This window comes from Primulina tabacum, chromosome 2 (assembly GCF_025594145.1).
Source record: "Primulina tabacum isolate GXHZ01 chromosome 2, ASM2559414v2, whole genome shotgun sequence".
In the NCBI taxonomy this organism is placed as follows: domain Eukaryota; kingdom Viridiplantae; phylum Streptophyta; class Magnoliopsida; order Lamiales; family Gesneriaceae; genus Primulina; species Primulina tabacum.
In genome coordinates this window covers 52295786-52309231 of record NC_134551.1, presented here as the reverse complement: position 1 = coordinate 52309231, position 13446 = coordinate 52295786, and the positions used below count along the sequence as shown (strand labels likewise).

At 31.1% G+C, this 13446-nt stretch overlaps 1 protein-coding gene across 1 annotated transcript; it reads right to left on the bottom strand.

Annotated features, from left to right (window-relative positions):
• Window positions 1–1128: 1128 nt before the first annotated feature.
• LOC142536852 (phospholipase D delta-like) lies at window positions 1129–8055 on the bottom strand. The gene is made up of 10 exons (XM_075642234.1): window positions 6923–8055; window positions 6056–6172; window positions 5357–5551; window positions 4705–5013; window positions 4562–4630; window positions 4266–4413; window positions 3750–3898; window positions 3000–3152; window positions 2000–2200; window positions 1129–1509 (listed from the first exon to the last, which is right to left on the bottom strand). Exons 1-10 carry the CDS (start codon window positions 7853–7855, stop codon window positions 1213–1215), a joined length of 2571 nt encoding a protein of 856 aa, XP_075498349.1. The 5' UTR covers window positions 7856–8055; the 3' UTR covers window positions 1129–1212.
• Window positions 8056–13446: the final 5391 nt, after the last annotated feature.

Genomic DNA, 13446 nt, shown 5'->3' with positions numbered 1-13446 from the left:
AATCTTAGTCAAAAGCTATCTGCAGCTGCTCTGTAATATAATGAAGTAGGTGTCGAAAGCACATCACACAAACAGACAAAGACAAAATCAGAAGGATTTTGATAATAAAGCATAATATAAAAAATCAATTTTAACTTTAAATTTATATTCTCTACTTTTGATTTGACAAGCTATTATATTATATATTCTAATCCGAAATGATATCCACAATCCCCCAAAAATATTTCCAAGATCATATAATTTCTTTTCTCCTAAAAAATTATCATATTGCTTTTTTTTTCTTTTTTCTTTTTTGAGATACTGCTTTTAATACTTAGAATTTAGAAATGGCATCTACAAAAGGAGGTATTTTTTTCCCCAAATAATTAAATGTTCTTTTTCTTAAAAAAAAAATAAAAACCTATCAACGTTGTTTGTTTCTTAAAAAAAAAAAAACACGTTATCAAAAATTTGATTTGATCTAAAATAATTTATCATTTTAACTATTAATTTTCTATTCTTAAAAAAACGAAAACGATCATTAGGAAAATTACTCAATCCTATACTCGAAATGCATGTTCGAGATACTAGCATATGTTAAGGATCATGCTTCTTGCCAATGGTCAAATACTAAAATAAATTAAGAATATCACGACACAAATTGGATGACAGAAACTAGAGAGTTTAAACGATCTCAATGATTTTTATACATGAAATTAGTTCACCCTACTTATATTTATAATAAAAAATAATATTTTTTATATAAAAAATAATATTTTTTCACGGATGTCTAAATAAAAAAATATCTTAAAAATTGATATATGAAATTACCTCACATTAGTTTTTTGTATACTAAAAAATAACTTGATTTGATGACATGTCTCTCACCCGACAATGAAATAAATGTTAGATTAAAATCCCCAATGTGTATATATACATATATATCAAGCCTGTCATGTGAAGGATGATGCTAAGGTAATCAAGGATGTCAATTGAACAGTCTCAATACACGCAAAATAAATAAATAAATATAGACAAATTTACATGAACTGCGAGTCTAATACATACACTTGCAAGAACGCACCTACATCCCGACTGCCAAAACAAATATAAATACAACAAATATTGAATACAAATCGATATTCACACACTTTAACCAAGAAGAAGAAATTTCTCAAGATTACAGCATTGCTGAAATATTACCTCCATGCAACCGGCAACGATGGGTCGGTATCATGTTGTTAGAACATCAGGTATCGCAGCAGAATGAGTTCCAAGAATTCTGCCACCGACATCTGGTAAGTTCTCAAATCCAGGCAAAGGATTTACACTGCCGTCAGCCTCTACCATCACGGGATACTTGAGAAGATGGCCTTGCAATAGCGTAAATTCCTCATTCGCGTACCTATTCCAATTATCTTCCGCAACTTCATTCACCCTTCTCACGCAATTCAAAGAATATGGCTCTTCGAAACATTTTTCGACTGTGCCAAGATGTTCGTACCAGAGAGACATTCTATATCCATAGACCTGCATATATTTTGATCATAATTGTTATTGTTAATTTGGCGTAGTTGATAAGATGATAATTGATTTTTTAACACACTCAACCCACAAATCAAATACCATGTAATTAATCACACCATATAAATTACTTGCATCTATAAATTTTTATCGTTCTACATCATTCCATCATCTCATACCATATACCAAACAATATCTTAAAAAGATAGACCCAAAGATTGATGCCACACTAATTAAGTTCCGTACAGATAGGAAAAAATATATTATTGAGTACACTGATTGGCCGTTGAAATACTGAATATGAAATTCACTCATATTTTAATCAGACAGTTGATCTGGCTACTTTGATAGTGTGACTCTTTCAATGGTGATTTTAAAGATTTGTCAAATCGAAATACAGATACAACAGCAAAGATGAAAATCCAAATAAGATCCTCAATTACCAATATGAGAATCTTCTGAAAGTAACAAGAAACTCTTCTGAAAGTGATCGTACCTGGCCATGCGGATGTTGCTGCTGCTTTGACCAAGTGTGCCAAGGCTGATATGAACCAATAGCTATCTCCGTGTCTTTTGTGCCAGCCATCGATCTTTGATTAATATTGGCAGATCCAATTATCACATACTCATCATCCACTATCATCCCTTTGCCATGCACATAAATCATAAAGCGCTGAAACTTTTGCGAGTCTGAAACCTGAGCACAAGTATCGCATAATGTCTCTTTTTATTAGACACCAACCAAAAGCCTCAATTATTGAAACAACTCTACGCACACACAAAAAGATGTAAAGCAAGAACAAGTGGTGGTAATATAATTGTTCAAAGTCTCATGAAGCGACATTTTTATTATCTTGTTTGTCTTCTGCTGTAATAGAATTTCAATCAAGAATTTATGGTAATTTGTCTAAAAGCTGCGTTACTAAGCAACATTTTCTAGTTTAAGTAAGAATATCATGGATTGGGATATGTTATATCTAAAAAAAACATAGATGCAATTCCACAAAGGAAACACAAATAATATATTTGTTTTCACTGTAATGTGACCCAGTAGAAAATCTTTTTGAGAAGCCAGTGTTTTTCTCTCCTCTCTTCGTCTAATCCAAAAAGCTTTCACAACATATGAAATGTCAAACATGGAATTTCAATCATACTATCTGAAATTTGCAACTAAATGACGTTTGCATAGATTCAAAAATATACTATCATGACTTTAATATCCCTACGACTGCTTTTGAGGCAGAGTTCTATAAAATTTCTTAATAGTATATCATACTTTAAAATCACTCTACGTCACAATGACTCGATCTCTCAAGAAAATATCTTTTCTCGTGAATCCCTGCACCATTGGTTTAAATTTCTAAAGAATTATTTTTTTCCATTCAATTCATCATTCATCTCAATTACACATTTTTTTGCATTCAGATTCCGCATACGTTACTTTCGACTGCATTTATCAACTCAACGAGGAACACAAATCATCTAATAACAAATACCTTATCTGCGGATCCAGCCTCAGCAGCTGTATTTGTCATTAGTTCCCTATTGCCAAGACAGAAGAAACTCAAGTAATCTTCAGGATGTGAATCTAGTTGCATTGATTTGATCTCCTTGGCAATAACTTCATACATCATTTGCATTGTTTGTCCCTATCAGGAAAGAAAGTTTGTAAAGAGCGTAAAACTTCCATTCAAAATCTATACATCTTTCTAATAAGTGCTTCCACCCTATGACACTATAAAGTGAACCAAGCATTTCTCTCAATACATAATGATCATGCCGTTGAATCAAAGGCCTTATTCACCAATTACTTTGGTACACAGTAACAATGTTATTAGATATAAGATTAGACATTTGATATTTATCTCATTTCCCGATTACTATGACATTCAATAACAATTTTACCAAATAATATGATTATACATTTGACGAATGCATAAAACCAAGTAACTACATACAGTATACAAACATTTCTGTCAACTAAACTGGGGTATAATGCAACTCCTGTCATGTATACATTATAAGCAAACATAACCACACTTTGTGCATTTATTTTAGGTCTCTTCTCGATCCAAACACTATTTAATCAAATTATAAATAATCAAATTTTTATTGATTAGATTCCCTACTTCGATTACAATCCTCGCCCAACATAAAAAAATTTCAAACGGATGTTTTCTATTTAAAAAGTGCCCTCCAGACAAACAACAAATTGCAAACTTAATGACAACATTGAGGTAGATTACCTGCCAAAAAAGAATTTCTTGCATAGCACTGTCTTTGGGATTACCCTCAGGCCACATAGGTATAACAACATATACACAAAATCTCTCATTGGCTCTGATTTTATTAACAATTTTCAGTGCCAACTCCATTGGGATAAGATGATCAGCCCCTACCATTTTGTCAAAAAGCCGATTTCAGTCTCAAAACAATTGTAAAATAGAAAAAACCACAGACAAGTTGGTAATCAAACAACAAAAAACAAGTTGATGAAGAACATATCCTAGAATACTAAATGATAAGGAGGCAGCACAACTAATCATCCTCAGCTAGAATAAAAGGTATTTCGCATTGCTGTCTGAAATTTAGACTAGTTTGAACATTTAATTAGAATATAAACCACTGAATAAGTCAAATCATGAAGCAGATTTATTCTATTATACAACATAAAATACCCGAAGACTGTTAATTTCAGCCAAATAGAACTCTGGCACCGGAGAAACTTTCTGAAGGCACAATCAAGTAACTAAGACCATTACCTGCATTTTTGTATGATGACCAGGCATAGGATGAACCAAGAAAGTATTGGTTTTCAATATAGATAAAATGTTGGGCAGATCTTATTGCCTGAATATATGCCGTTTGAATGCTCATGTCTATCACCAGAGTTTTCGAGCAGACAAGGTTCTGCATGAAAAGAGCACTTGAAGAAAGCCATAGTGATGTTATAAAAATAGAGACCATCAAAGAAGCATTATTAGAAATCTCAAATCAGTCGGCAGTTTCACTAGGTTTACAAAAATGTAAAAGCATTGACCAAGGGTTCCGATTAAACCTGTGCCTGAGCTTCATCATAGAATTTGGGAAAGCCTCGGAGCGACCCCGAATCTATGGAACGAAATATCTGTAAAAGCAAACAAAGATTAGATTGAATTTCCAGGAATTTCAACAAATAGGTTCCAAGCAAAGGTTTTTAACCTGTGTGTGCCAGTTTTCTGGGTCGTCTTCTCTAGAAACATATAGCTTAGGATCATCCTGAGGACAAGAGACATGAGTTCCATCCTTGGAAACGAAGAAGGCAGGACTCAGTATCCATGAGAGTCTCTCAATTTTTATCATAGCATCATCATGCCAACGGGTCATTTTTTTCTTAAAAAACCTAAATTCTCGCCATTTTGTTGTTTTCCTCCAACGTTGAGCAAAGTTCACAAGAACATCGTATCCAGCAGGCCCATCAACCCTGCAGTGTAAATCATGCCATGGCTGCCTTGGAGCCTTGATTCCTGACTAATAATCGAAATAAATGAATTATAATAGATCATGAAGAGAGACAAGTGTGGAACCACTTAAGAGGTAAACAAGGAATTTGAAACTGAAAGCACAATAACATAAAAACAACAGTAAATAGCAAGTTAGAGATGCAAATTCTTGGAGTAACCAATGGAATCAGTGACTCATGCGAGTAGTATGACAATCAATCAAGTTTTTTCCCATTCTTTGTGATTAAAATGCTGACGAGTCTTCTTGGCTGTCACACATTACTGTCATAGCTAACTGAATACTAATAGAAATGATTTACTCAGAGCAACGTGAGAAAAAAATTAAAACAGCAAAAGTAAAAGGTACTTACTGTGAACGTAGGCTGATGAAAATCATCCTTAAAGACAGTGTCAAGATCGTGGAACAGTCGATGTTCAGGCGTATCATACCGACCATCACATAGATCAATACCACCTAAAAAGGCTGTAATTTTTCGATTATTGCCACGGGCTTGTGTATCAACCATAACACATTTCTGATGATGCGTGAAAAGATTTCCGACAACCTGGCAATGAGATTATGATTAAGTAAGCAAAGGTTCGAAATTTATAAAACAGGTAGGTGAGGCTTGACTGCTAGAGGAGGGAGAGTTTGGGAAGACCAAATAGAATTGAAAAACTTAAGACTAACAACATGAAATGTTAGATAGCCCATTTATGCTGCAGCATCTCATGAATGCTAGATAGCCCATTTATCCTGCAGCATCGCATGAATAAAATATGATTATTTAGTGTCTAATCACCATTCACCTTTTCCACCATATTTTTCTGTAAGAAATACTTCATTTCATCGTAACATTCCTCTAGCACTATCTCCGCTTTAAAATCACTACTTATTTCCATTTATCCATTTGATAACTTTCTTTTTATGTCTGTGAAACAATCTGAACAAATTAATGAAATGATCTCTACCATATGGCATTCTGAGTATGTAAAAAGGGGAGAAAGTTTACAACAATTCATTATAATTGAATACGAATAAAACAGATGCAATGATATAAGACACCGACCTGTTGTTTCAAAAAACTAAGCTTACGGCTACCATAGCGTGGTGACAATACACATATCACGGATGAATGCCGAAAAAATTTCTTAGTCTCTTCATCATGGGTTTTCATCACACCAGCCTGCGTCAGAAGTGACCAAAATTATACTTCACACAAATGCAAGTGTATAGAACTTAATAATGACTAGCAATACTGGAAGGACTTGCAAACAGAAGAAAAATATGAAACAAATCTTTTGAAATTCAAAATACATTGGTTCTGGTTAGTCAGTAATGCAAGATTGAAAAATGGATTGTGGTTCATTTAAACTACCAAAATATTATATCGTATTACCAACTGGATCCCATCAAACTTATCCATTGACACTAGATAAACTCCAAAAACATTACATAGTAATACTAACTGGATCTCATAACGTTTATTCATTGACACTGCTTATGGATGAACTCCAACAAAAAGAATCAGGTATCAAATGGCAAAGAAAATAAATTAATTTATAAAAATACCATCAATAAAATGTACGTAAAAGAATAAAAACTACTCTAAGCTGCACTTAATATCATTATTTTCCATGAACATCTTAGATCAACTTATTCTCTTAACTTTGGTTCATTTTCCCACAGTTACACTAAATTTACTTTTGTAGAGATCACATTTTCTATGGTTACTTTAGATATCACGTGTTGCAACTTAAAAGAATCAAAAGTTACTCCTCACGCCTCAACTCCTCCAGCAAATTGGCCATCCACATCACATATCTAAATTCCAAACTTCATTTACAGAGCTTTGTTCTAAGATTATGAATTATCAAGGAAATGGGAACGATAAAAGTTAATCATCGACAATAATCAACATCACTATAGGCCATACCGTGTTAATTAAGAACTTATCATGTGAAGTCTTATCATCCCAAATCAATAACAGAACTCGGACCCCTTCCTCTGATTTATACTTCAATAGTTCGCCAAGAGTCAGGTCCCCTCCTCTCGGCAATGGCCTCGTGGGCTCCCTAATCAACTTTACTTTATGGAAAACAGACCAGCCTACAATGTATATCAAGTGGTGCGCCTCCGATATTGCAGAGCATAAGTCCTCCCAACATCTGCTGTGCTCCCGAATCTGCCCATTATCCAACACAATTTCAGGCATTTTCACGTCACTTGGAATATGAGCATCCTGGTATAGAGTAACCGAACTCCCTTTCCTCAGAGGAAAATAAGTATTCCTCACCCCTTTGTGCGAAGGGTCACCCGCAATGCCGTGATTATACAACGGGTTTTTATCACAAGGAACGAATTTCATCTCAAGCCGCAGCGCGGTGTCAGGTTTTGGCGGCTTTCCTGCCGAAGAAATGACCGGAAACCATCCCACAATCACTTCGCCGGAAGCAATTTTTTCAGCTGGAATCAAAACTTTCCCCACCGTATCGGCCCCAAACACATCATTATCCTTGATTCTAAATTCCAAGTGCTCCAAAAGATGAGCTAAGGGAATGTGGAACCGCTCGTTCCATCTGGGGTTCTGCGAGTTGGGGAGCACGCGCGTCCGAGCAAGCGTGGCCTGGGGAACGGAGACCGTAACATAAGGATCAGTGGTCATGATCTTCCGGTGGTGGTGGAGCTTCCGTTCATGATGGGCACTTCCGCCTTCTGCATCCGCTTCGGTGGTGGGACGACAGGCGTCGCAAGCAGGGAAGCATCCGCGGAGGTGCTCGGAGACCAAGTCCATACTGGGTAGGCTACGAGCCTCATAGATATGTAGCTCCAAATCCCCATGTAAGCACACGAGTTGCTCCTCCGCCATGAAAATTAGCTTTCGAGTATAAAAAATGCAAGGAACTAAGAAGAGAGCAGAGTAATCTGTCGGAGACTTGCAGAAATGGCGTGGACGAGACAGAGTGGCATCGTAAGGAAGATGGTGGGCGTTGAGGCAACAACACGTTTGCTTAACCTTTTTTGCCGATCCCAAACGATACTCCTTACTGACTTAGTCCTCGTAAATGCCCCATTAACAAGTTAGTTTAACGGTAAATTTAAGAAAAATGCATCCGTCAACATTTTAATTGAGATTCAGTACACAGACATATTTTATTAGGAATCAGCACCTGAAAAATATATACTTTTAGTTTTAACCCTTATAAATCAAAATTTACAATTTTACCCTTTATTATTTAAAAATATATATTATTTTATTCACAAACATTACATGTGTCTTCTCCATTTAAAATATAATTTTAAAAAAATATTGTTTCTCAATTATCATGGAATAAAAGTAAATACTTATTTTGTCATACAAAGTACCTATTATGGGGTTTCAGATACTTGATTTCGCTCTTTGAATACTCCAAATATATAAAAAAAATACAATATTTTCGAGCATTGACCATAAATTCAGTCAGTGTTGGTCTTTTCATGAAAAATACATTAGGATGACTTATTAATGTCATTTTATTTTTAAAAAAAACATAGGTCATCATTCATCATGAAATAAGATGAAATATTTATTTTGACCTACAAAATACCTATTTTGGAGTTCCAAATGCTTGATTTGACTCTATAAATACTCCAAATGTGTAAGAAAATACTGGATTTTCGAGCTATCACAATAAATTCAATAATTGTTGGTCTTTTCATTGAAAATGCATTAAGATGACTTATTCATGTCATCTAATTTTTGAAAAAACACAAGTTTCTCACTCATTGTTGAATTAGAAAAAAGTACTTATTTTGATCGATAAAATACCTATTTTGGGGTTCCAAATATTTGATTTGGCTATTTGAATACTTCAAATGTATAAGAAAATACTTAAGTTTCAAGTAATATTAAGTGACTTTTGATTGTTTCATTTGTGAAGTTAAAATGTGATACTTAAATTGGTACAAAGAGTATCTAATTAGAATCTATAAATAAATTATTTTACCTCGTAAATAATCATATCCAATTATTTGAGGATGACAAAATATAATTTGAAGTTAATATTAAGTGATATCGATAATGAAATTCGTGAAGTAAAAATATGATACTTAAATTAATACAAATAATACATAATTCGAGTCCACAAATACTTGATTTTATCTTCTAAATACTCAAATTCGATTGAGTATGTCAAAATATATAGTTCGAAGATAATATTGAATGTTCTTTGATGATGAGATTTGTGAATAAAAAACGTGATACCTAAATTGATACAAATAGTACCTAATTTGATTTCGCATATACTTGATTACTCTTTTAAGACCCAATTTTGATTATTTTGGATATAAAAAAATATAGTTTCAAGTAATATTGAATTACTTTTGATGTGTCATTTGTGAAGTTAAAATATGATACCTAAATTAGTATAAAAAGTATCTAATTCGATATATCAATACTTAATTTTACTCCATAAATGAGTATTACTTAATTTGATTTCGTAAATGAGATACTCACAATATATATTAAAATACTGGATATTCGAATAAGAAACGTAAGTTCACCAAGTGTTGGTATTTTTATGGAAGATACATTTGGATTACATATTCATCTCATTTAATATTTTTTTAAAAAAAAACAAATTCTCAACTAAACATGAAAATTTTAAAGTACTTATTTTTACTTGAGAAGTACCTAATTTGAGTTTGCAAATATTTGATTTCGTAAATGAGATACTCACAATATATATTAAAATACTGGATATTCGAATAGACAACGTAAGTTCACCAAGTATTGATATTTCTATGGAATAAGCATTTGGATGACATATTCATCTCATTTAATATTTTTTTTGTAAAAGAAAAAACAAATTTCCAACTAAGCATGTAAATTTTAAAGTATTTATTTTATTTGAGAAGTACCTAATTTGATATTGCAAATATTTGATTTGGTACATGAGATACTCATAATATGTAATAGAATACTGGATATTCGAATATGCAACGTAAGCTCACCAAATGTTTATTTTCCTTGGAAGATGCATTTAGATGACATATTAATCTTATTTAATATTTTTTTTGTAAAAAAAAAAAACAAATTCCCAACTAAGTATTTAAATTTTAAAATACTTAGTTTTACTTGAGAAATATCTAATTTGAGTTTGTAAATAATTGATATCTTGAATGAGATACTCACAATATGTATTAAAATACTGACTATTCGAATAGGCAACGTAAGTTAATTAACCAAGTGTTGTTCTTTCCATGGAAGATGCATTGATACGAAGAGTATCTAAATTGGTGAAGTTAAAATATGATAGCTAAGTTGGTACAAAGAATATCTAATGCGAGTTCGCGAATACTTGATTTTACTCTCTAAATACTTATATCCAACTATTTTGGGATGTCAAAATATATAATTTGAAGTTAATATTGTGTGGTCTTTGATGATGACATTCGTGAAGTAAAAATGTGATACCTAAAATAATACAAATAATACCTAATACGAGTCCACAAATACTTGATTTTACCATTTAAATACTCAAATTCGATTATTTGATGATGTCAAAATATATAATTTGAAGTCAATATTGAGTGACTTTTGATGATAAGATCCGTGAAATAAAAATGTGATACCTAAATTGTTAAAAATATTACATAATTAGATTCAACTGATAATTGATTTTATAATTTAAAAACTCAAATTTGATAATAAGTATAATGAAAGAATATTGATACATATAATGAATGATTACCAATAAATATTATGAATGAATACTAATGGGGATGATATCAAATGAAGTATTGCCTTGTCATTTAATGAATACCAACAAGTATTGTGAATGAATATTAATGATATTATAAATTAACACTCATAAGTATAAAGAAAAAAATACTAATAAGTATTATGTCAAATAAGAATAATTGTCAAATAAGTCATTCAATGAATATCAAAAGTATTGTCAATCAATATTGATGAATATTTTATAAATCATTAATCCAAAAATCGATAGATGTGCTTAAAATGCAAACTTCAAGCTCATTTACAAACTATGTTCATAATGCATCTCTCAATTAATCCATGATGAATAATGAACTATGTTTATTTTTTTAAATGACATGAATAAGTATCCTAATGAATTTTTCATGGAAATATTGCATATTCGAATATCCAGTATTTTTAATGCATATTCTGAGTATCTCATTTACGAAATCAAGTATTTGCAAACTCAAATTAGATACTTCTCAAGTAAAACTAAGTACATTAAAATTTTCATGCTTATTTAAAATTTTTTTACCAAAAAATATTAAATAAGATGAATATGTAATCCAAATGCATCTTTCATGGAAAGACCAATACTTGGTGAACATACGTTGCATATTCGAATATCAAGTAGTCTATTTACATATTATGAGTATCTCGTGTACCAAATCAAGTATTTGCAATATGGAATTAGGTACTTCTCAAGTAAAATTAAGTAATTTTAAATATCCATGCTTATTTGAGAAATTTTTTTTTACAAAAAAATATTAAATGAAATGATATGCCATCCAAATGCATATTTCATAGAAAGATCAACACTTTGTGAACTTACGTTTCATATTCAAATATCCAGTATTCTATTACATATTATGAGTATCTCACGTACCAAATCAAGTATTTTCAATATGAAATTATATAATTCTCAAGTAAAACTAAATATTTTAAAATTTTCATGCTTATTTGAGAATTTATTTTGTTTTTTACAAAAAAACATATTAAATAAGATAAATATGTCATCCAAACGAATCTTCCGTGGAAAGCAAACACTTGGTGAACTTACGTTGGATATTCGAATATCCAGTTACATATTATGAGTATCTCTTGTACCAAATCGAGTATTTGTAAACTCAAATTATGTACTTTTCATCCAAATGCATATTCCATGAAAATACCAACACTTGGAAAATTTACATTGTCTATTCGAATATCCAGTATTTTATTACATATTGTGAGTATCTCATTTACGAAATCAAGTATTTGCCAACTCAAATTAGGTACTTCTCAAGTAAAACTAAGTACTTTAAAATGTTCATGATTATTTTAGAATTTGTTTTTTTTACAAAAATATATTAAATGAGATGAATATGTCATCCAAATGCATCTTCCGTGAAAAGTCAACACTTGGTGAACTTACGTTGCATATTTGAATATCCAGTATTCTATGACATACTATGAGTATCTCCTTTATCAAATCAAATATTTACAAACTCAAATTAGGTACTTCTCATCCAAATGCATATTCCATGGAAATATCAACACTTGGAGAACTTACGTTGCCTATTCAAATATATAATATTTTAATACAGTGAGTATCTCATTTACGAAATCAAGTATTTGCCAACTCAAACTAGGTATTTCTCAAGTAAAATTAAGTACTTTAAAATTTTCATGCTTATTTGAGAAATTGTTTTTTTTTTACAAAAAAATATATTAAATGAGATGAATATGTTATCCAAATGCATTTTCTATTGAAATACCAATACTTGGTGAATTTACGTTGTCTATTCGAATATCCAATATTTTAATACATATTGTGAGTATCTCATTTACGAAATGCAAGTATTTGCAAACTCAAAATATGTATTTCTCAAGTAAAACTAAGTATTTTAAAATGTACATGCTTAGTTGGGAATTTAATTTTTTTACAAAAAAATATTAAATGAGGTGAATATATCATCCAAATACATCTTTCATGAAAAGACAAACAATGACTGAATTTATGGTGATCTTCGTATTTTCTTACACATTCGAAGTATTTAAAGAGTCAAATCAAGTATCTGGAACTTCAAAATAGATACTGTATATGTCAAAATAAGTACTTAATCTTATTTCACGACGAGTGAACAACTATATTTTTTAAAAAATAAAATGACATAAATAAGTCATCATAATGCATTTTTAATGAAAAACCAACAATGACTGAATTTATTGTTATTGTTCGAAAATATAGTATTTTTTTTAACACATTTGGAGTATTCAAATAACAAAATCAAGTATCTGAAACCCCATAATAGGTACTAATATTTTGGTAGATGGAAAACACACAATTAATTTGGTGGATAAAATTATATATTTATTTAAATATTTAAATAATAAAAGGTCCAAAATGTAAATTTATCTTTGTAGGGAGCTAAAACTAAGTTTGTAGAGTTGTCAGGTATTGATTTGTAAAAAAAATCATCTAGGTACTGAATCTTAAACCAAAGATGTAGAGATGTATTTTTTTGAAATTTGCCCTTAGTTTAACATCCACTTTACAAGAATTTTCCCGTATATGTTTTATTCATACTAGCAATTTAGTGTTTTCTAATGCAATATCGATTACTTTTTTTAATGAAATGTGGTTCTTTGATTAAAAAATGTTGATTTGATATAAAAATCGACAAAATATGAGACGAGTTTGTCCGTTCTCAAAAACTTTTACTATCAAATATCTATTA

Excerpts from the sequence above, each read along its gene's own strand:
- LOC142536852 (XM_075642234.1), bottom strand. The coding sequence starts at position 7,855 with ATGGCGGAGGAGCAACTCGTGTGCTTACATGGGGATTTGGAGCTACAT. Across the intron at positions 5,552-6,055 it reads TTAGTTTTTTGAAACAACAG|GTTGTCGGAAATCTTTTCAC; the intron begins GTCGGTGTCTTA and ends TCTCATTGCCAG. Across the intron at positions 4,631-4,704 it reads CAGAAAACTGGCACACACAG|ATATTTCGTTCCATAGATTC; the intron begins GTTAAAAACCTT and ends TTGCTTTTACAG.